Raw genomic sequence first — 24,858 nt, 5'->3', positions numbered from 1 at the left:
ACTACAAAAAACCAAAAACTTAGCTAGGCATGGTGGTGCATGCCTATAGTCCCAGAGACTTGGGAGGTTAAGGAGGGAGGAAAACTTGAGACCAGGAGGTCAAGGCTGCAGTGAGCTGTGATTGTGTACTGCACCCCAGCCTTGGTTACAGAGTAAGACCCTGTCTCAAGAAAGAAAAAAAAATGTAACTTTTCCCAAATGAATCTATAGATTAAATATAATCCCAATCAAAATGACAGCAGGAGTTTTGTAGAAATCAACAAGACAATTCTAAAATTCATATGGAAATGCAAAGAATCTCAAATAGCCAAAACAGTTTTGAAAAATAATAGTTTTAGAAACAATAACCTGGTTTTAAGACTTATCAGAAAGCTGAAGTAATTAAGACAATGTAGTATTGGTGTAAAGATAGAACAATAAATCAATGGAACAAAATAGGGAATGTCTGAATAAAAAAATTGCTCACAAATACATGAACAATTAACTCTACAAAATCTACAACTGTAAAGGCAATTCAGAGAAGAGAAAGTAGTCTTTTAAATAAAGAGTGCTAGAGTAATAGGATATTCATATGCAAAAAAATTAATCGATATATCACACCATATACAAAATAAACTATAAAACAGATCGCAGACCAAAACTGTACAATTTTTGGAAGTAAAAAACTTATGAGAAATATCAGTGATGTTGGGTTAGGCAAACACTTCTTAGACATGACAACAAAAACATGGTTTGTAAAATAATAAAAACCAAGATTCTGATAAATCTGATCTCATCAAAATTAAAAGCACTGGTCAGAGAATGAACAAATAAGCGAGAGTCTGGGAGAAAATACTTGCAAACCACATATCTGATAAAGGACATGAATCCAAAGTACACAAGTAACTTCTGAAACATAATGAGAAGAAAAAATTTAATTTTAAATGAGCAAAAGATTTGAACAGATAGATAACCAAAGAAGATATACCAATGGGAAGAATGCACATAAAAAGATGTTCTACATCTTTAATCACAAGGAAAATGGAAACTGAAACCTTTACAAGATACTACTATCTACCAATTAGAATGGCTAAAATAAAAAAGTTGGCTACCATTATACATATATACTGAAATTTTACATAAATGGATAATGGATGGTAGGAGCCAGGTTTTTCACTGTTTTAGTGAGAGATTACAGATAATCAAGGGGAGGGGGCTAGACTGATCCTTGTGGTCACGGTTTAGAGTTGGAGACATCAGTTTAAACTCACGTTTAGCTTAATATAGATAGAAGTATTTATAGATATGAATATATACATTCATATATACACATTTATTTTCTTCTGTCTGCAGAGGCTAGAAGCAATGAAATCCCAGTAAAAATGAGGCCACTAAACTACCAGATCTTAGTTTCTAATACCATTCTTTAAATAAAATAAACTAGGGCTCTTTGGAGAAATGGCTGGTTCTAGGATTGGGGGAGGAAATATATAGGAGGAGCCTGGAGTATTTTGTTTTACCAAAAAGAAAAGAAGTGCTCAAACAAAAACACATTGATGGAGGCATGTCAAAGGAACAGAGGAGCCAACTGCGAGCTCCCACCAGCCTGACATGGTGTTTGTCAGCTTCTTCTATTCTGAAGCTACTGGGTTTTTTTCCTACCTTTTCACGCTGTACTCTTTGAAAGGAAGTCACCAAGTGAAGCACTGGCTTAAGAAGTGAAGTCATGCTTCACCTCCTTGATAGTAGAGAATCTGCATAAATTATTTTGAATTCTTCTTTCCTATTTACCTATTCAACAATTTATATCAGTATGGATAAAAAATAGTTATTTTACATTGTGTTATCATCCAATAATACTTTATTTTGTTGCTCAAATGTTTCCAGCTTTGGTTATTGAGGGTATTTTTTGGAGCAACAAGATATTCCAGGCTCATCATGTACTGTCCCTATCCCAGAACCAGAATCAGTCAAGGATCTCTGGTTCCTTTTACTGGAGAATAGTATTTAGAACCAAGATCTGGGGGCTCAGTATGTTTATGGCTACTGGTATGAGCTAGGATAGATATGTAAAAAAAAAAAAGTAGCCCATAGTGATACTTCCAACTCTAACCCAACACTACAGTGTATGTTCTAGTCTTCCCCTTTCCATACATGCAAGTTCCATTACCAACAGTAAGAAACCTGGCTTCCACTATCCTCAATATATATACTCATTTATCAGGTCTAGATTGCACAAAAGATTGTTTCAGAGTTGCTAGTCCAGTCATTGCTATGGAATACAACAATGCAGCACTTAGAGATAAGGAGTTCACTTTCTGTAACAGAGGCAGTAGAGAAAGAAAGTTAAGAGCATAGCTGTGGAGTCAGAATTGGAATCTATCATTTTCAAAGTGTTTGACTTTGGGCAAGTTACGTTGCCCCCTCAAGTATCAGTTTCCTCATCTATAAAATGGGAATAATGATGATATCGACTTCACTGGGTTGTTGTGAGGATGAAATCGTCTATTGTATGGTGGCTGCTATATTTTGGATATTTGTTCCTCCAAATCTTATGTTGAAATTTGATCCCCAATGTTGGAGGTGGGCTTAATAGGAGGTGTTTGGGTCATGGGGGTGGATCCCTCATGAATAGATTAATGCCCTCACCCCAGGGGTGTGTGAGTGAGTTCTGGCTTTATTAGTGCCTGCCAGAGATGGTTGTTTTTGTTTTTTTTTTTGAGATGGAGTCTTGCTCTGTCGCTGGAGTGCAGTGGCACAATCTCCACTCACTGTAACCTCCACCTCCTGGGTTCAAGGAGTTCTCCTGCCTCAGCCTCCCGAGTAGCTGGGATTACAGGTGCACGCCACCACGCCCTGCTAATTTTTGTATTTTTAGTAGACACGGGGGTTTCACCATGTTGGCCAAGATGGTCTCAATCTCTTTATGTTGTGATCCACCTGCTTCAGCCTCCCAAAGTGCTGGGATTACAGGCTTGAGCCAATGTGCCTGGCCCTTCCCACCTTGCACCTCCCCCAGTCCCTTGCTTCTGCTCTTGCTATGTGATCTCTGCTCACACTGTCTCCCCTTCAACTTCTGCCATGAGTGGAAGCAGTCCGAGGCCCTCACCAGATGCAGATGCTGGCACCATGCTTCTCGTACAGTCTGCAGAATTGTAAACCAAATAAACCCCTTTTCTTTAGAAATTACCCAGCCTTAGGTATTTTTTTTATTTTTTTATTTTTATTTTATTTTTTTGAGACAGAGTCTCACTGTCACCCAGGATGGAATACAGTGGTGACATCTCTGTTCACTGCAACCTCCCCCTCCTGGATTCAAGAGATTCTTTCACCTCAGCCTCCCGAGTAGCTGGGATTACAAGCGTATGCCAGCACACCTGGCTAATTTTTGTATTTTTAGTAGAGATGGGGTTTTCCACGTTGGCCAGGTTGGTCTTGAACCTGTGACCTCAGGTGATCCACCCATATCAGCCTCCCCAAAGTGCTGGGATTACAGGCGTGAGCCACTGTGCCTGGCTTCAGGTAATTATTTATAGCAACACTACACAGACTAACAAGAGTAGCTATAGTAAGCATTTAATAAGTAAAAGCTAATTGTTGTTGTAGATGCCTTTAGGAAAATCTCTTTAAGATACTATGTAGGGTGAAAAAAGAGAGAACAAAATAGAATGAATCTTAAGGCCTCACTCATGCCTAGACATTTTCTAACTACTACCAAAGGAACTGTTAACTTCAGGGTAAAAGGAAACTCTTTTCCTTCTACAACTTTCTGTGTTGTATAAAAGTTTACCATGTGCCTGTGTTACTTTGCATTTAAAAAGACAAGCTTCATCTTAAAAGATGATTTCGCTTATTAAAAGGTTGATTTAATGTCTCAGAAAAAAAGGTTTGAAGACAATGTCTGTGAAACTGGTTTTCCTGAGATATATTGCCAAGTGTTCTCTGCATCCTGGCCAGCCTGGGAAGCTGGCCCTGCAAGGCAGCACGCCCATGGCCACTAATTTCTCTTATTACTGCCATAGTTAGGTTCCATATCCTATTTTTTCATGGCACTGGAAAGAAACATGGATCCACTAGTGATGTTCTCTTCATTATGTTCTCTCTCTCTTTCATTCATATATTCATTCATTCAACAGATATTTACCAAGCACCTACCTCGTTCTGAGCACTACAGCAGGCATCAGGGATGCAGCAGGCAAAAAAATAAAACAAAAACGATGAAAAGTCTTTATCCTCGTGGAGCTTGCATTATAGTATAGGAATATTTCAAGAATCTATTGCTGCTTAACGAACTATTCCAAAACATAGTGTCCTCAAACAACAACCTTTATTTCATCACAATTCTATGAGTCAGGAATTCAGGGCTCAGCTTGGCAGTTCTTCTGTTCCATCTAGTATTGACTGGATCTCTTCCTTGACTCCCTTCAGCTGATTGGTGATGTTGGCACAGACGGCTCCAGAAGGCTTTAGTCACATGTCCAGAGCTTTGGTACGTGGCCTCTCTTCACCTGGCTAGTTTGGGCCCCCTTAGAGCATGGTGTTCTCAGGGTATTTGTTCTTCTAATATGGCTGTGAACTTCCAAGAGGAGGCATCCCAAGGATGGAGGGCAGAAGCCCAGATTCAAGTGAGGGCAAAATAGGCTCCATTTCTTGATGGAGAATGACAATGTCACATTAGAAAACAACATGTGGGATGAAAGTTAATGTTGTAGTCATCTTTAGAAACATAATCTACCTTAGAGAGATAACTAAAAAGACAAATGAGTAAAAATGAATTTTAAGGAGAAAACTAAAGCAGGAAAGGGAATACAGAGTGTGAGTTTGGGGATGGAGTTGCAATTTTAAGAGGGGCTAGAGAAGGACTGATTGAGAAAGTTACATTTAAATTAAGACTTGAGGCCAGGCGCTGTGGCTCACGCCTGTAATCCCAGCACTTTGGGAGGCCGAGACGGGTGGATCACGAGGTCAGGAGATCGAGACCATCCTGGCTAACACAGTGAAACCTCGTCTCTACTAAAAATACAAAAAATTAGCCAGGCATGGTGGCAGGCGCCTGTAGTCCCAGCTACTTGGGAGGCTGAGGCAGGAGAATAGTGAGAACCCGGGAGGTGGAGCTTGCAGTGAGTTGAGATAGCGCCACTGCAGTCTGGCCTGGGCGAAAGAGTGAGACTCCATCTTAAAAAAAAAAGACTTGAAAAAGTGATGATAGTTGGCGTAAGAGCATTCCAGGCAGAGGAAACAGCAAGTGCAAGGCCCTGAGGCAGGAGCATGCCAGGCATGTTCAGGACAGCGCAAAAGCCAGTATATGTGTAACAAAGAGACTGAAGTTTCTCTAGAGTAGCGGGAGATTAAGTCATATAGGTAATGGGGTCAGCAGACCATGGAGAGTCTTTTACTTCAGCTTTTACTCTGAATTAACTGGGGAGCATTTGAATGTTTTTTGCGCATGGAAGGTATATGATCTGACTTGTGTTTTCACAGGATCCTTCTGTCTGCTATCTTAAGTATAGACCGTAGAAAGCTATGTAGCAGCAGGGAGACCAGTTAGAAGGCTATTGTAATAATTCAGGCAACAGATGCTAGTGGCTTGAGTTAGGGTGGAAGCAATGGAGATGGTGATAAGTGGTTGGATTCTGGAGATATTTTGAACATATACTCAATAAGATTTGCTGGTGAATTGGATAGATGGTGTTTTGGGTAGAGAGGAACCAAAGATGACTTAAAGGTTTTGATCTGAGCAACTGGAAGGATCGAGTTGGTGTTTACTAGATGAATAAAACTGTGAGAAGGTCAGAATTGGAACAGAATAGCAGAAGATCTTTTTAAAGTTTGAAATGACTACTATGCTTCCAAGTGCAGCAATTTAATAGGAGCTGCAACACACAAGTTAAGTCCTCACTTAACGTCATCAGTAGGTACTTGGAAACTTCAGCTTTAAGGAAACACACAATGGAACCAAATTACTGCAGGCTAATTGATATAAACAAGAGTTAAGTTCCTATGGCATATTTCTGGTCACAAAAACATCACCAAACTTCTAAAGACTAAAGCACTTCTAATATTAAACACTGAAATAAATGCAAACTATATATACTTTTAAGAAAGATTAATAAAAACAAGATAATTATTACCCAATTATTCCAGTTGAGGGTTGAGGGTGGCCAGAGTCCATCCCAGCAGCTCAGGGTGCAAAGCGGAAGCCACCCTGGCCAGGACACCATGCCCTAGCAGGGGGCACCTCACACACACACACCCATGCAGGCTGGGACAATGTAGACACGCCAATTCACCTAACATGCACATCTTTGGGATGTGGGAGGAAACCACAATACCCAGAGAAAACAAACACAGACATGGGGAGAACATGGGAACTCCACACAGACAGGGGCCCCAGGCAGAAATCAATTTTTTTCCAATCAACAGTATAATGAAATGACGTTGAATGGAATGATGTTATTTGAGGACCAACTGTCATTGCGTGTATGTATATATGTACACATTTTTATTTTACTTTTTATTAAGTCTTTATTATGTTATTATTTATTTCAATAGGTTTTTGGGGGAACAGTGGTGTTTGGTTACGTGAGTAAGTTCTTTAGTGGTGATTTCTGAGATTTTGGTGCACCCATCACCCACATGCACACACTTCTAAATGGATAAAAAATTTTTGGAAATATACATTAAAAATTATTAACAGTGGTTACCTCTGGGTAATAGGAATCTTTGGAAACTGGCACTGGAATGTTAGAGGAGGAAGTAATATATGTTTTTGTTTTTTGATACCTTTCTGTATCATGTATGTATGTATATACATATTACTATGTTCTATGTTACTTTTATGATTAAAAATTACTTAAAATCTGTGTGGTTGGTGAAATGAACCAAGTCACTGCAAACAGAAGTCTTACTAGGAAAGTCCACATTGGATCAGGGGTTTATAAGGTCCTTTCAAGCTCTGACATTGATTTCTGCAACTGGGCGTTAACTGGTAAGTCTCCCCGTCATTTCCTCCATAGGCTTCTGTGAAATTTGGTGTGTGAACAGCCTCTCTAATTCATCTGCTTCATCTTGAAAACAGTACCAAGAGCTCTCGGTGCTTAACTACCTCACAGGAAATTTGAGGTTGCATGAGATAAGGTGTTCAAATACTTTGAGTTACCACAAACACAGGTGCTCATGTAGGCAGAATATTATGAGTCCTGGAATATTAACAGACCTAGTAAAAAGAAGCTGTTTCTGCCTTTTGATCACATAGGCATTTTGATACTCATGAACTCCATTTAGTCTGCGGTGGAATGAGTGTTTCTCCACAAACAGTATTAATTTTAGCATTTTTGTTCATGCCTTCTGTCAAACAAGATTTCTTCAGCCTTTGATTTTTATCAAGATTCACTTTATTCTTCAAAGCATTTAATTCAAAGTTCACTCCATCAGTGGGTGGATTAGTTGAGTAACTGAAATACCAGTGTTGAATGCCATAGTACTTATAATATTTCTCTTCACAGGAGATATATTTACCAAAGTCATGTACTAATGAACAATGAAGTGACTGTCCAAATAGCAGACACCTGGTAAACACTGAATGGAAAATAAACATGGACAGCTCTACAAAATGTTTATTCAATTACTCTTAAATATTCTTCTAAGGTCACTATTATGTGTCAGATGCTGTACTGGGTGCTAGGAATACAGGAAGGAGACGTGTGTCTTTTCCCTCATGAAGCTTATATTCTACTAGAGAAATGTCATGTTGTATTTTAAATTTTTCACACTGGTTCTAATAAAGTATTTGAGAAGCTATGTGAAGAGGAATTTGGAAGTTGCTGGCAGTTTCTGGAGATTATGTAGTTGATTACTATTATTCTGAAAAAAAAAAAATCATCTTTAGTCCCCCACAAAGGTGAAGAGAAAACCAGAAAGTCACCACCAATCAGAATCACAAAAGGCAGTCAGTGGAAAAGATTGCAAGTTTCAGGAAAAATGAGTTGTCTTAATATGTAAAAAAGCCTTTCTTGGAACTGGAACTTACAAGAAATGGGCTGAAAATTCTAAAAGCAAACAACCTTAAAGAATAATGTCAAACAGAGGCTGGATATTCATGAATATGATTGGTTGGGAGCATGGCTTCTGCCTACAGAAAGAGGTTGAAGTAGGTTACCTCTGAGGAGCCTTCCTAGTCTAATTGAATAAGTACTGCAGTTATGAAATTATATTTTCTCTAGAGAACACTTTCTCAACAACCAAATAACCCAAGATGCTAATATTCTATTTATATTTTATAATTTCTTCACAAAGATCTCAAATAAGAACTAAGTAAAGAAAAAAACAGGCCTTGTTAGTTGCCGAAGAGTAAATAGAAGTATAGTTTTCACTAGACAGTCTTGCCTGAAGCTCAATTAGAAATCTTACCATTCACTGGTAAAACATCTGCCAAAGTTAACAGGTAAACCACTAATTGGTAAGCGGTCACTCCAGAGCCCCTGCCATCATCACCATCCCCAACTCCCAGGAAATCTTGCAAAAAATTTTCCCATTGTTCTGCCTCCCTTTTCTAACTAATTTGCCAGCCAAATTTCTGTTTTCAGTACTAACTTTAGATGACTCTCCTCTCATGACAGCTTGACTTGTCACTCCTTATTTCTATAATCTATCAAAAATAGGACCTTCACAGTTAAAAAAAAAAACCCTCATAATTTATATGGCAGACCCTCCAAGTTGACTGGTACTCAGGCACCAAGTCAGTCCCAAACTAAGGAATATTGATTCCATCAGTTCTTCCAGCTTTGATTCAAAGATTGCTTTTGGCAGGCCGGGCACGGTGGCTCAGGCCTGTAATCCCAGTGCTTTGGGTGGCCGAGGTGGGCAGATCATGAGGTCAGGAGTTCGAGACCAGCCTGGCCAAGCTGGTGAAACCCTGTCTCTACTAAAAATACAAAAATTAGCTGGGTGTGGTGGCGGGCGCCTGTACTCCCAGCTACTCAGGAGGCTGAGGCAGGAGAACCGCTTGAACCCGGGAGGTGGAGGTTGCAGTAGTTGAGTGGAGATCGTGCCACTGCACTCCAGCCTGGCAACAGAGCAAGACTCCGTATCAAAAAAAAAAAAAAAAAAGATTGCTTTTAGCAAAGACATTGACTCAGTTTCAAATCATGGTGAGACATCAAAGGAAAAAATTCTTGGTTTGGTTCCTTTAGGAAGAGACCCAGTTAACCTGACATCTGAATTCATGGCACAGTTACATGTGACTGCTGACTCCTCACCTTGCAGCCACCCCAATTTGGGGAGTCTCCAAAACAGTATATCAGGTGCTTCTTGTGCCCAGAACAACCTCTGGGGTTGGGATAATAGTAATAGCCACAGTAGCTAACATGTATTGATTATTTGCTGTTTTCTTGGTATTTCACGGTTTTATATATAACCTCTTATTGAATTCTTGCAGTGGTCCTATGATTACCATTTTACAGGGTCTGGGCCTTAGAAGAGTTAAGTTGAACTGCCAAAGGCCAGTCGGTGAAAGTAGCAAGGCTAGGATTTGAACCCAGGACAGTGTGCTTTCAGCACTGCAATGGCTGGAGACTGTAAGGTGTGGCTGCCGCGGGAGGGAGCTGGGCTATCATACCTTTGCCTTTGTTTGCTCCATGCCTGGCTCCCCTGCCCTGGAGCTCTCAGTCTTGCGTATTCTTAATGTATATGCTTTCATTTCATCTTGTTTTGTTTTACATTAGGGGCATTTTTTATAATTCAGCTAATGTTTCTACTTAATGCATTCAGAGAGTGAGAAGTTCCAAAAAAGTTTCCTTTCTGTACATGTAGTTAGGTTTTGCTAAAGAAAGGTGAGTTAAACTGGTGATGTACTAAAAATAAGATCGATGAGGGAACCTTATCTCATTTTGAAGATGACAAATATGGAGACTTTTCAACCATGGAGGAAGACAGAACGCAGTAGCTGAATGAAAAGGAGATTAAAGCAATAAGGAAAGTAGCTTTCTGCCCCTTGACAGAAGACGTGTGTCCTATAGAGAAGCTTCTCAGAGTGCTGGGGTGGGGGTGAGGGAGAGGCATAGTGGGAGGCCAAGTGCTCCTCAACCTTCCCGCTCTCGTGTAGTTCCACTTGGCTCTGTCTTATGTATTAAAAGTCTACATAAACTATTGTTTGGAAATACAATTCTGCTGCTAAAACAAAAGTACGACATTGTACAATGGTTATTTTACTGCTGGTTAATGGTCAGAAAAACATTTTTTTTTTCTGATACTGGAACTAAACCCTATGAATAAATCCAACTAATTTCATCCTCCATCCTCAGATGCCCAGGCAGCTAGCAGAGTCCTGTATACGATGAGGACTAGCAATAAGTTGGCTGAGTACATTTTTCCTAAAATATTTTATTAATAGTACAAGTTATTGATTGCGTCCCAGGAAGTTTATGGCAAAAAAATTAAACATACTATTTTCACTGGTGTTGATAAGATTCGTGGTTCATTTAGTCCAAAGCTTTCTGGGTTCTCCACCCTAAGCATTTTATTTTAGTAATTGATCTGGGTTGAAATCGGTCTAAAGTGGAATTATTATCTCCAAATTATTCCAAAGTTTTACTAAACTTAATTTCTTGGGCTGCTTTGCTGCCTAATACAACAAAGATGTTGAAGTATACCAGACACACTATTCTGATTTCCCAGATAACCTCTGAGTGACTGATTCAGGGATGACGGCAGCTTTGTTCTCGTAACTGACTATTTAAGGAACACTTTTGGCATCACAAATTACAAAAAAAAGAAAAAAGAAAAAACATAGGGAAAAAGTTCAGTTGAATAGTCCTCAGAGGGAAGCAGAAATCAGGGACTCCATTCAAAGTCCTTGGACACATGTAAATGAGGTTTGCCTGAAGCCCCTAAAGTTTCCTCCCTTCAATCTGTTCACCCGTCTGTGTCACCCTTCAGAGCCCTCAGGCCTCTCCTTTCCTCTTGTGTACCGAAGAGAATTTGATACATTCAGGCACCTTAAGATGTCACAGGTGGATGCAATTTAATGTGTCACCCTCCCCTTGCAAAAGAGCTGCCAGACAAGAACAATCAAGTCAATAGTGTCACATTAGTGACCTGGATATATGTGAACCACTTTTTTTTCTTTTTTAGAAATTTTTAAATCAAGTCAGGTGAGGTGTGATTCTCTCAGCATACTTATACTGACAAAGCATGCCTAAAAAACTGGCCTGTGCCCTCGGTGAACATAATGTGTAGCGGTGGCATTTACAGGCTGCTTTTCTTCTTCTAGAGACAATTTATGAGGATGCTCCCCAATACTATCTGTAGCTATCCCTGCCCCAACTACTCAGAGAGAATCTGTCAGAGATGTGATCTGAATCCACTAAAGCCCATATGGCAAATTTCTTCAACATACCAGAAAAAAAGCAAACTTTAGACTGACATTCAAGGCCATCCATGATCTGACCACATCTGCCTTATTAACCTTATTTCTCAGTAATCCCTAACCATATACAAATGAAACAGTTTCAAGTTTTTAGGTAGACCCTACATTTTCATGCTTTTTAAGGTATCAATTACAGTGGAAACAACCCCAAAACTTAGTGGTTAAAACAATATGCATTCATTATCCTATTATCAGTTACTATAGGTCAAGAATTTAGGAGCAGCTTAGCCATGTGTTTCTGGCTTGGAATTTCTCAGAAGGTCGCAGTTATGCCTAGACTTGAGGTTCTGCTGCCAAGGTGTCTCACTAGCAAGTTGGGGCTGGTTATTGGTGAGAAGCCTCAGTTTCTTTCCGCATGGGTCTCTCCCGGGACTGTCTGAGTATAGCTACTGTCTTCCCCCTAAGTGAGTGATCCAAGAGAGGGAAACAGCAAGGGTGTGCTATCTTTTTATGACCTAGCCTCATGTGTCACACAGTATCACTTCCATTATATTCTCTGAATTAGAAATGAATCACTAAGTCCAGCCCACAATCAATAGGAGGGGAACTAAGCTCCACCTTTGAAGGGAAGAGTGTCAGAGAGTTCGTGAACGTATTCTAAATCACCATCATGCTCTTACCCCTTTGCTCATTCTGTTCCTGCTGCTCAGAATGCTTTTTCCCATATCCGCGGAGCCCAATCAATCTTACGTCTTTCGAGACCCAGTTCAACTGTTACTTCCTCCAAAAATCCTTCCCAAATGTCTCCTAAGAGCTTTCCTTTCTTTTCATTCCCATTATATTTTCTATATATATATATATATTTTTTTTTAATTTTTTTTTTATTTTTATTTTTTTGAGACTCAGTCTCCCTCTGTCACCCAGGCTGGAGTGCAGTGGCATGATCTTGGCTCACTGCAAGCTCCGCCTCCCAGGTTCACACCATTCTCCTGACTCAGCCTCCTGAGTAGCTGGGACTACAGACGCCTACCACCACGCCAGGCTAATTTTTTGTATTTTTAGTAGAGACGGGGGAGTCACCGTGCTAGCCAGGATGATCTTGATCTCCTGTCCTTGTGATCCGCCCACCTCGGCCTCCCAAAGTGCTGGGATTACAGGCGTGAGCCACTGCGCCCGGCCATGTTTTCTACATTTTTTTTTTTTTTTTTAACTACACTTGTTATTTTAGATGGTAATTATTTGGTATTCCAAGCCCGGGTTTATCAACTTTGGCACTACCAATGCTTTCGGCTGGATAATTATTTGTTGTGGGGATCCTGTCCTGTGTATTATAGGATGTTTAGCAGCATCCCTGGTCTCTTCCCACCAAATACAAGCAGCACCTTCTGCCGCTAGTTGCAACGATAAAAAATGTTCTCACACATAGTCAAATGTTTTGTGGTGGGCAAAAAAAATCACCCCTGGTTGAGATCATAGTTCTAGGCAATTATGCTCTGTGATTCATTTTGAATTTCCAACTAATGGCTCTGAAAGGCCATTCTAACAAGCTAGGAGAGGAATAGACTATTCTTTCAATCTTGATGTTGCTGAGGACCCCTGAGTTTTCCTGTCCAACCTTTTCTAGGCATTCTTCAGTCTTCTGAGTGATTCCAATAGCCTATCAATAAATTCGTCCACCAGGTGCAGTGGCAAACGTCTGTAATCCCAGCACTTTGGAAGGCTGAGGCGGGCAGATCACCTGAGGTCAGGAGTTCAAGACCAGCCTGGCCAACATGGTGAAACCCCATCTCTACTAAAAATACAAAAATTAGCCAGGCATGGAGGCACACGCCTGTTGTCCCAGCTACTTGGGAGGCTGAGGGAGGAGAATGGCTTGAACCTGGCTTGAAGGGGAGGTTGCAGTGAGCCAAGATCACGCCACTGTACTCCAGCCTGGGCAACATAAATTTTTTTTTTCTTAAAATAAATTCACCCACCATTTTTTTTTTTTCATTTTCAGCTTAAGTTAGTTTCTGTTGCCTTCTACCTAAAGAAATGTAATTAATGAAAACCAACTCGTACTTCAAGGTCTGGTTCAAATACCACTTCTAGTTGTCCCAGATGTCTCTGGATAGAATTTATCTTTTCCTCTCATTCATATTTTTTTTAGTGCTTTCTGCAGCCTGAGAGTGGAGTCTATCTAGGTTTACATATGCTCAAATGTTCCTTCAACCCAGGGCCAAGCATTATGCACAGAATAATATAGGCTGGATCTAATTGTGAAGGAAATGGATTTTCATTTAGGGCTTTAATGCAAAGGAATACATCAAGTGACCACATTACTGGGGAAAAAAGAGTTTGGAGGCTAGTCTGGCAAACCTTTGTCTCAATGCTTTTTTGCTATTTCACGTTTATTAGAGGCTGTTGGTATACTGAGGAGGATGAGAGCACTTTCTTCAATAACTGATTAGGTTCAAATCCTGTCTCCACTTACTGGGAGACTGTGAGCAAGTTACTTGATTGTTTTGTGCCTCCAATTACTAATCTGTAAAATGGGGATTGTTAAAATACTACCTCATGGGGTTAAAACATAAAACAGATCAACTTAGAGCTGCTCTGGCCGAATTAGGAGAGATCCAGAGACTCCCCCACTTGGCATCACCCTACTGGTTGCCACCTCCAAGGGCATCAACTCAGGGACCTAGGGCTGTCTAGATCAATTTGAGACAAACACCAGTAGCCATCCCAGTTGTTAACTAGCCATGTTGTCTTGAACAAAGTATTTACTCACCTGTTTAATGTTAATAAGGAAGTTGAACAGGTGAGTAAATACCTTGTCCAAGACAACGTGGCTAGTTAATGGTAGCCAGGGGCTGAGTGCTCATTCTACTAACTCTGTCAGCTCTAGTTCTGATGCCAACTATTCCAGCTTAACCCGTCTTACTTTCTTGAACTGGCATTCAAGGTCCTTTATGTGGTCCAACATATCCCATCTCTCCCCTACTGCCACATTTGTTTCAATCATGCCTACTTGTTTTACCTACAATTTACTTCACAATATGCTCATTCAATTTCTGCCCAGCCAACTGCCCTATCCATTCATTCCTTTCCACTTCTACGACTACTAACCTCCCCTTGAATGCTGCAAAATGAAACTCCTCCAGGAACCCATTGGATGAATTATCTTCTATTTTACTTATCCCTTCTAGATTTGAAAACCCTATTATTAATCCTTATATCTTTGCAAGATATTCATAGTATACACTTTTGCACTTCTTAACTCGTTAGTTTTTTGAGGCAGGGTCTCACTCTGCCCAGGCTGGAGTACAGTGACTTGATCACAGTTCATCGCAGCTGGAACTCTCAGGCTCAAGTTACAAGTTATCCTCCCACCTCAGCTTCCCAAGTAGCTGGGACTGCAGGCATGTGCCACCACACATGGCTATGTTTTTTTTATTATTATTTTTTGTAGAGACAAGGTTTCACTATATTGCCCAAGCTGCTCTTGAACTCCTGGGCTCCAGCAATCTGCCTGCCTTGGCTTCCCAAAGTACTGGGATTATAGGCATGAGCCACCATGCCCAGCCTTAACTCAATCCGTCACAGATCTTTCATAGCACTTAAAATGAGATGCTAAATTGTGTAATACTGATTACTCTTTCATATTGCCCACAGTGTTTTATGTATTTTTTAATCTTTATAACCTAAGTTTCCCAAGTGGGAGGTAGAGATTGCTTGTATCCAGACAGATTTATGTTAGCTATATGGGACGCAGGTCAAACCATGCTTCATCTCCATAATCTCTAAGGATTGGTTCTACTCACTGGAATTCACGTGAGCTTAAGAATAGGCTGTCTTTTCATTTATAAGCCCCAACAGTGCCAAATATAGAGTTCAAGAGACAATGAACAATAAGTTTTTGGATACACTTTCAGGTATTTCCTAAACTTTTATGCACTGTGAGCCTAACATGTTCACATCAAGCAAGAAATGAAAATAGGAGAGGGGTTATAAGTGACTAAGTTACTGTGTGTATGTTGGGTCTCTATCAGCTGTATCCTCTTCCCTCTTCATACACGTGTTACATACTATATGTCAACCTATAGAAACAAGGCAGGAACTTAAGTATTAGGTCCTAGACTATGTGTTACATGCATTATCTTATTTAATAAACACAACTATAAGGTTTTTATCTTAAACATTAAAATAAAAAACCCAAATGAGGTTAAAAAAAAAAGCCCCAAATCATATAGCTAAGTCATGACAGAGCTAGAATTTAACCCAAGTCTAACTCCAGTCTGTAGTCAACTACCATGCAGTATATGACCCAGAGCAAGTCTTCCACTCTTGTGTGTGTGTTAAGTGGGGCTACTGAGAGAATACGGTAATGATTTATATAAAATATTTAACACAGTACAGTATCTTACACATATTACCCAATAAGCTGTACTCACTCTCATTACAGTATACTATGAGAGGGTTAAATGTCAATAAAACATGATTTCTGCCCTTGAAAAATCTAATAAGATGTGGTGGGTAGACTGCTAAAATAGCACTCCAGTGGCTCTAATTCAATGGCTCTTTATCCATGAAGACGATGAGATATCACACCCATGATTATATTGCATGCAAAAGGGATTTCCGAATCAGTTGACCTGGAATTACTCAAAAGGGAAATTATCGTGGTGGGCATTCCTCATTTAATCATATGAGCCCTTTAAAAGCAAAGCACTTTCTTCATTTGGGAGCAGCTGAAATAGTCAGAGATTTGAAGCATGAGGGAGGTTTGATGCACTGTTGCTGACTTTGAAGACTGAAGGGGCTACCTGCAAGGGCCGGAGCACAGTTTCTAGGAGCTAAGAGTGATCCCTAGCCAACAGCTAGTCCTACAAGCACAGGAACTGAGCATAAAGCACCTAGTAGGGCATGGCAGATTGGAGCAGGGTTGTAATGGTTTCTGTAAACTATGGAAGGGGATTTGAACTTTTTATTCTGCTCCATTGGAAGCACATTTTAAAAGAATTTTTTAAAACTAACTGAAAATACCTGAAGAATCTAACACAGTATGTGTATGAGTATGTATGTATGTACGTTATATCTATAGTATTATATTTTATATACATAAAACACACATTTTAATATTTGAGGTAAGTGAATAATTCCTCTTACTACCATTCTCCCTGTTAATATAAAATTACAAAATTGCTACAACTAATTCAGTTAAATATATTTATTAAGATGGCTAAGTTCTACAAAAATGCATCCATTCATAATTTTGAGTAGATAAACAAAATATAAAAATATTTTTAAGCAAGACACCAAAAAGTATTCATTTTCAACAAAACAATTTATTTTGATATCTTGAAACATCTGACATAATTATGTATATACAAGATCATTTCAATCTACCTCTCCTTTAGTAGTTACATTAAGAGATTACCATATGTCTCAAAAGCAAACTGCTGCAATTTGAAACACAATTTTCCATAAGATCTGGAATGATCTTTCCTAATTATTAAATGTGTCAGCATTAGTATTTTCTCCCATACTCAGATAAAGAAAAATGTTAAAATTTCTGTAACTTTTTTTGTTGTTAATTGAATGTAAAGGTAGTTTGTTTCTCTAAGCACATTGATTGGTAGGCCTCTCTCCCTAAAGTTTTTTTTTAATGTTAAATATTTCTGATCACATTTTCAGATTTAGAAATAAAATGCTGAAATAGTCCAACTGAGCCAGGATTGCTCATTTCTCTCCCCCACTCTGAGGCGCTCTGCAGGAATAAAGTACTGAGGGAGGTACATTAAAATAAGGAGACTCCTTGTGGCTAGCAGCGACTAAATATCCTAGGTACCTAATTTACTGCAGTGGCTTAAGCTCTGGGGAAATTCTGGATCACTAAACTAAAAGTAAGGTTATGTCAATGGATTTTTAAAAGAGTATACTTTAAGAAGGATTATATATAAACATTTAAATAATGTTAATTATACCATGGCTTATCAGAATGTTAGTCTTATAATAATTAGTACCAGCTATTTGGTATGTCTTTTTCTGATTAAACTGATTCCACCACACTGTCTACTTCAATCAGTCTAGTCTAGAGGAGCACTTAAAGAGAAAAAGTTAGAAAATGTCTTCACGAATCAGTTCTTTTAATGTATAGAAGTTTCAATTACGTGACTTGGGCTTGCTTACCACATACCTTTGGTACTTTAAAAAATGTATGTCCATGATATAATACTTTTTAATCCAGAAGTCTGACCCATATTTAAAAATAAAAATTATAAACAAAGCCAATTACACAAGCATGTCGGAAAATAACACACCCTAATATATTTTCAAACGATGACTTGTCTTTTAAAAACCCAAAGGTAACATCTTTCCCAGAGTTAACTAAGAACATCTATGATCCAGAATAAGCAGATTTCATTTAACTATTAATAGCAATGAAGCAGTTGCACACAAACATGTAAACATATGTAAACATTTAAAAATAGAGATACCTTTGAAATGTAAGGGGAAAATGTCAACTTTACATTATAATTTAAGACTAACAGTGAAGATAGCTACTAGAATATAAATGGTCATCAGTTAAAGTTTAATTACTATTCAATAATTCACTCTTTAACAAGAAAATGAGTTTTGATAAATTCAGACCACAGGGACAGATATTTTTCTTGCAGAGCAGTTCTTGCTCATGGTGCAATGCAGCATTCTGTCCATGTAGTATAGTTGTACCTCATTCGTGGTAACACAGGTGATTACATTCAAATGGCATTTAACATAAATTGCACCAAACTGCCCTATAATTTCATTTTGGACTGAATTAATTAACTTCCCAGTAGGTGGCTGAGGTGCTGAACATAAGCCTAAAGAAATACTTGACTGCTTAACCTACCTTCCGTGAGGTATCTCTAATTCAAGATAGCTTCCATTTTTAATAAATAGTAGCAGGTAAAATGCATTTAGTAAGATCCCAAAGGGTGAAGATAAGGCATTTATAATAAATGGATTTAGTTTTCCACATATATTCACATCCATTTAAAAGAAGTCAGGGGGCACTGCAGACAGTTAAGGAGGATTTAACAAAACTCAGCAAGAGTTGGCATGCCTGATATTTTTGAAAGACTATTTACCTTAGGAGGTGTGCATTTAGAATTTTAAAAATGCCTTCTTTGCCCTTGCAAGATATTAAAATACAAAAGTTACCACTTAGTAGCAATTAAAAATAATACTGTCTTAATGCTGACTACGTAATTTATATCCCAGAGCTTGAAATGTAAAGGTAATTGTCTAAGACATTATCTTTAGATCATCAGAATTATCATATCATAAAATATCTATTCTATTTCCCCAATTATATTATCAAGAGCTGACAGCTAACTCTTTGTTTCAAGTTTATAGTCTTCATATATCAAGAAACAAATTAAAAGGACAAACAAGGAATATGAAAGCTCATAAAAAGCTGAAGCAGCTTTCATATTACATGCCATATTTATTTGTCATAAACTTCTGGTTTAAGAAATGAGAAAACAAACACTTCTTTTGAAACACTCTTTGACACAGTGCTTAACTATTTCTGGATTTTTTTTTAAACTGTAAAGGAAGGGAGGAAGGAGAGACAGAAGGAAAGTGGGAAAAGGGGATGAGACAGAGAGAGAGGAGAGGGGGCCAGAGAAAGAAACAAAGACAAAAAGGAAGGAGGGAAGGAGGGAAGGAGGGAGGGAGGGAGGGAGGCAGAGAGGGAGGGAGGGAGGGAAGGAAGGAAGGAAGGAAGGAAACCAACTTTGTATTATAACTACACTCCTTAGGTAACGGGTAAATTAGCATTTCAGGAGCTGAAGACACCAGATCCATTTCAAAGACTTGTAACATACAGTAAGCTGGGCCCCCCAGAAAGAGACCCAATAATTTGGTGGGGAGGGGGTGGTGGTCCTTGCTCAGGCTTTTAAATGGTTCTAGGTAAAAAGGGCTTCAGTCCTGTTTCAAAGTTCTGCTCTGAGGGCACAACTGCTAGGTAATTTCTATATGAATACTTTCGTTTTCTTATATACCTTAAATCCTTCCTGCTGTTATCTGCATGAGGAAAAATGACAAGAATATAATCTGGAGGTTTTAATACGGATTTGTAATAAAGGAAGGCATCAACTAGGAAAAAAAAAAAGAATGCTTAGATGCCAGCTTCAAAACAATTTTGCCTACAGCATCTTCTAGCTCAATAATTTAGTGGCAATGGCAGTCACAAATGCTGTCAAAAACAGCAATGAGGTTTTAAAAAATAACCAAAAAATTCAAACAATAATATCCTTTAGATTTTTAATGTCATTTATTGAAATGGCAATCATAACAGAAACTTATGAGAGCCTTCTTGTTAGCAAAAATAAGTCCACTTATTAAGGTTTCCATACATGTGATGATCTCTACATGCTATCAAGCAGGCATATAGTATTTTCTTCTCACCAAAAACTGTGTCTGTCCTGGTGTTACCAGTCACAAGAAACCTTTTGTTATCATTACTCCCTCAAGATTCAATTCTTACTAGGAGTCCTGGGCAAACACAAAAGTGTCCTGGCAGTTACATCATTCTCTATAAATGAAAAAGACCCTGCTATCTGAAAATAATGAAAGGCTGCATTTAAATTAATGTGGTTTTTTGGTCAAGTGTTCATTTTGTTTTGTAATAATGTAGTTCTGATCCAAATAGAGTTCTTGTTAGCTTTAAAAAGATCTCAAGAGATTATACACAGGGCAGCAATTTAATTCTTAAATTTTTACTTCTTGCAATGACATTTAGGGTTCAGTGTGATTTGAGATTTTTAGTGCTGTTGCTGACACCTTATGGAAACTATTTGGAAATTCTGATTAGATTTTTAAAACTGTTCTGCTCTTGTTTACAAAAAGCATTATTATAAAAAATGGATTTTTTGTTCCTTTAAGGTATTTTTCTGCTATTTATTCCTCACTTGACTTTATAATCCTGTTTGGGTCACTATGATTAGTTGCTATGGAAATTACCTCCTATGGAAATGATTCCAATGTCACTGTTGTAAGAATATGACATTTAATGAAAAATACCGCTAGCAGACATCAACTCTTACTAGGAAAAGAAAATCTGATTAAAATTTTAAAAAAGAATTCTGAAAATTATTTACCATGGCCAACTTTTCTGATATTTTTGAATCTCTCATCTTCTTTTTAAATAAGTATTAAATGAATTTTAAGGTGTTGATCAGCTACTCACATCCCTAAATTCCAAAGTCACAATGGAAATTAGCACCACACACAGAAAATTGAATGTAAAGAGCATTTCATCTACCATTTCTCTAAACTAATAAGTGTTATGCTTCGTTTATGAAAGTTAATGCCAACAGTATTTCAGGGCTCATCAAGGAAACAAGTTTGAATAAATAGCACATTACAAATTCCCTTTAAAGATGAAGAATTTAATATTCAAAAATTTATCCCAGGAATTTAAAAGGTCAGGCCTATAAACTAGTGAGTTAAACAACAGATGAGAGCCAGTGAACCATTAGATGAGAATTCCAGAATGCTAAGAAGAAAATTTTCTTGGGTGGATTCTATAATTTGTGGTTTGAATAAAGCCTTTGAAACATTCCATTAGTATTAAAATTCTCACAATGAGAATATGGCTCATATTTAACACATTTTAAATTACTAGACAGTCTCTCCCCAAAAGAAATTTTAATGCTTTATTCCGCCTAGGGCTTATTCACTGCCTGGTACTAATTCAGGAATAAATTAACCCTTCCAACAATTAGGATATTGTCTAGAAACTGCCTCTTGCACACTGCTGGAGAAATCACTTACATTCTGCAAATCAGGAGTAAAAGAGAAATCCATTTCTTCATTATAAAATGTTTTTCTATACCTAATAGCTTATTAATTATTGGTATAAATCACTATATTTACCTATATAATTACACATTATTCTATAATGCCTCTGAATTAAGCTTCACAGTTATAGATTTTGTTAAATGTTTTATCATTAAGAGTTTTCTATACTTGTGCCTGAAGCCATGATCTAGGGTCCAGAATGTCTTTGATGGATTTCTGCCTTGGAGCTGGCACTGGCTTGGCTTCAAAATTGGTTTTAGTGTCTGTGTTCTCACCATCACTTAATCTATTTTTCCTGGCAGGTAGAAGTTTTCGAGGAGTGGCCATTGGTTTCTGTAAGTGATGCATTAGGGTTGATAGTTTGGTATCCAACGACGATGTCTGAGATACACTTGTTTTTCCCCAGTTGTCCTTAGCCAATTGATCTGTGTTACTCTGTGATTTTAAGCTGAATGGAAGTTTATCAGAAGGAGGAAGGGGAGCTTGTCTCTTTTTCCCTTTTTCATCATGTAATGGCTCACTTGCAGGAGACAGTATCTTTTTCTGGATGACCATTTGATGGTTACCATCAAAGAGTGTGGCCCAAGGAGGTGGTAAGGATGCTTCATGCTGACCAATAAGGAACTGCCCATTTGTCTCTTCAATTTTTTTTTGTATTATATCCGTTAAACTTTCAGGTTTCATAGGTGAATCAATGCCTATAATAATTTTAAGAAAAAAAAACATGAAAAAATTCAAAAGCAGTATGCACTTTATCTGAATAAGTTCTTTTCCAAACTAGTATGCTATATACAATGGTCATCAAAGACTATGATAAGGAAAATGTTCACTTGTAAAAATAACCACACCATCAGAACTAAAAAGATCATGCACTGCACTAATCATACATTATATACGTAAACATACACATAATACATAGTATATAAAACATAACATACATATAATGTACATAATACATACACATGTATAAATATATTCCTATATAAATTAACAAAATCCAGCTTTCAAAGAAGTGGAGTTATATGAGTTTTCTAAAAAATTCTACAGATTAAGTATTTATGAGATAACATTTCTTGGATTTAAAACCTTATTCTGACTGCTAGGTAAGAAATTTCCTTTTTTACAAAAGCTAGATATACATTAGGATGACTGTATTTGGATGAGTATTCTTTCCTGTAGACCAGCAGAGTCTCTGTTAAAAGGGAAAATGCTTAAAACCAAAAACTCAGGAAAACAGAGTAAAGCCCTCATACCACTTTGGTAATAAGGGTGGTGGGTGAAACTTTCCTTGGGAAAAATAAAGGAACAGAGATAAATGTCTATTAAATGAATTACTGGTATTTTAAAATGTGTGAACCCAAATGTATCATTTTTAACCTAACATTTTAAAGTGAATGTAAGTACAGGTACATTAGTGGCAAATTAAACAGAATTTAGACTGACTTGCACTTGTTCACAACATTATTTACTGAGGCAACGGCACAAAAGTAAACACCCTTCAAGGTGTGGGAAATTGAATATTAGTGAGTCTAGAAATTTAAAATTTTTCAAAATATTAAATATTTTTTTTTTCTGGCTAGAGATGAAAGCTTCCATTCATTAATATGCATTTATCAACACTACTTGAAAACAAATTTAATAAAATACAGAAAAAAATTACTGAACATGATTACATTTTAGAATCTGCAAGTGTTTATTTTCAGAATTTTCATCAGCTACTCAGCTAATATTTATTTTCAGTGCACCTTTACTCATTTTAAGCCTTAAATTTTTGGTCTGATCTCAAGCATTCAGACTATGAAAAAATGTGTATTCATTATTTTGTATTAATTCATCTATTAAACATGAGTTCCTTAGTCTATAATTATAGTCTTTTTTCATTCATTTTGATTGTGCCCTGAAAATTTTAGCATTTTAATGTCAATAGAATAAGCTGCTTCAGTATGGACAATGTTGTTTTCGTTATCCTGCAGCTTAGAAAAGACAAACCCCACTTACTCATATCATGGTAGACTAAGGTTGCCTCTTTTGTCAAGAACAAAGGTGGTTTCCGTGGTGACATAATCTCAATTTTCATAAGTTCTTCACAACAGTGCTTCCATTGGCCTAAGACAGACAGAAAAAAGGTAGACTAGTTTAAAACATAAATGTGAAGATATATATTTCATTTTTAATAGATAGCAATACATTTTTGCTTTGAATAAGAATCAGTGAATTTATAAATAAAGCACTGCCTTAACGGAGGCTTGCAGAAAAACCTAGTACTATCCATAATTTCAAAGTCCAGTTCTGAACATAAAAGTAATCTATTTAAAAAATAAAGTTTGGCCAGGCACGGTGGCTCATGCCTGTAATCCCAGCAAATTGGAAGGCCTAGGTGGGCGGATCACCTGAGGTCAGGAGTCTTGACCAGCCTGGCCAACAGGGGGAAACCCCTTCTCTACTGAAAATACAAAAATTAGCCAGGTATGGTGGCAGGTGGCTGTAGTCCCCGCTACTCGGGAGGCTGAGGCAGGAGGATCACTTGAACTCGGGAGGCAGAAGTTACAATGAGCCGAGATCACACCACTGCACTCCAGACTGGGCAATAGAGGGAGACTCTGTCTCAAAAAAAAAAAAAAAAAGAAAGAAAAAGAAATACTTCTATGCAAAGACATTAGGCTAAAATCTCTAGGCTATTAAATACTATCCTATTTCACTAAATGGTTAATAACTACTTTAAAATTTCTATTTATTGCAAAAGTTTGTGCAGGTTCTCTTCTTTTAAATAGTAAACATTAAGTATTCGAGATGTTGAAAGGTTAAACAATCAACTGAAATATAGTTACCTAGAAGGAATAGAAAAAAAACATAAAGGAGTGAGGTTTTCAAAAATGGTTTTAACTATGAAAATTTTGATTAAGAAATAAAAATTATTTATTTAACAACTGTCCCTTTAAGATGATTATCATGCTTTTCAAAATCATTTAACTCTAGAAAACACTGTATTTTCATTTAGGTTTTAAAAGGTATATAAAAGCCTATTATTATAAAGTCATATCACCCAATAAAATTTTGAGTCTGATTTGTTTTAGGAAGGACACATTAAATAAAGGCATTTGGAATAAGAAAAAATACTCTTGAATAAAATCTTTCAACTATTAAGTTAAAATTTAAGTATGGACATTAATTTTTATTTTAATTATGTTTCACACTATTTTAATCTTAAATTTTTTAGATTTCTCCTGAGTGATGTCTAAAAATTTAATATTTTCATACTTATTGTGCACCTGCATGCTGGATAGCAACTATGCTAGTTCCTACGTATCTGTATATTAATTTTATAAGAGTAAGTTACTGAGGTTCACCTTCTTATAGCCTATCTTATACCAATAGAAAAGTAAATGTAATACACCTATGTTGTATATCCATATTTCATATCCAACTTAATTATTTTCTGTGACTTAAAAACTATGGACACTTCATATTTAGTAAAATTACTCATTTTTGTTGTTTGTAGTTGAATATACTATCATAGTAATATGATAATATATGCATAAATTAAAAATCCACCACCATTAGTTAAGAAACATAAAAAAGCCTTTCAGTATGTTTTATTATGATGCTAAGCACAGAATATGATAAAAATTTCAAAATAAGCCACATAGCAACTGATAAAGGGAATAAATTCTTGAGTACAAGGC

The 24,858-nt window shown here is 37.4% G+C and overlaps 1 protein-coding gene across 2 annotated transcripts in view; it reads right to left on the bottom strand.

The window, feature by feature from the left end:
• Nucleotides 1-16,651: 16,651 nt before the first annotated feature.
• The window catches only part of RTKN2 (rhotekin 2), a 75,270-nt gene continuing 67,063 nt past the window's right edge, over nucleotides 16,652-24,858 (bottom strand). For both annotated transcript variants that reach the window (XM_054436007.2, XM_054436008.2), the window contains 2 exons: nucleotides 23,174-23,281; nucleotides 16,652-21,873 (listed from right to left, as the gene is read on the bottom strand). In XM_054436007.2, coding sequence (XP_054291982.1) covers nucleotides 21,338-21,873; nucleotides 23,174-23,281 — 644 coding nt within the window. In that variant the 3' untranslated portion in view covers nucleotides 16,652-21,337. The remainder of the gene's footprint in view (nucleotides 21,874-23,173; nucleotides 23,282-24,858) is intronic.

The sequence above is a fragment of the Pongo pygmaeus genome, chromosome 8, assembly GCF_028885625.2.
Source record: "Pongo pygmaeus isolate AG05252 chromosome 8, NHGRI_mPonPyg2-v2.0_pri, whole genome shotgun sequence".
Taxonomy (NCBI): Eukaryota; Metazoa; Chordata; class Mammalia; order Primates; family Hominidae; genus Pongo; species Pongo pygmaeus.
Note: the sequence above shows the minus strand (reverse complement) of the source record. Positions and strands in the feature narration are given on the sequence as shown.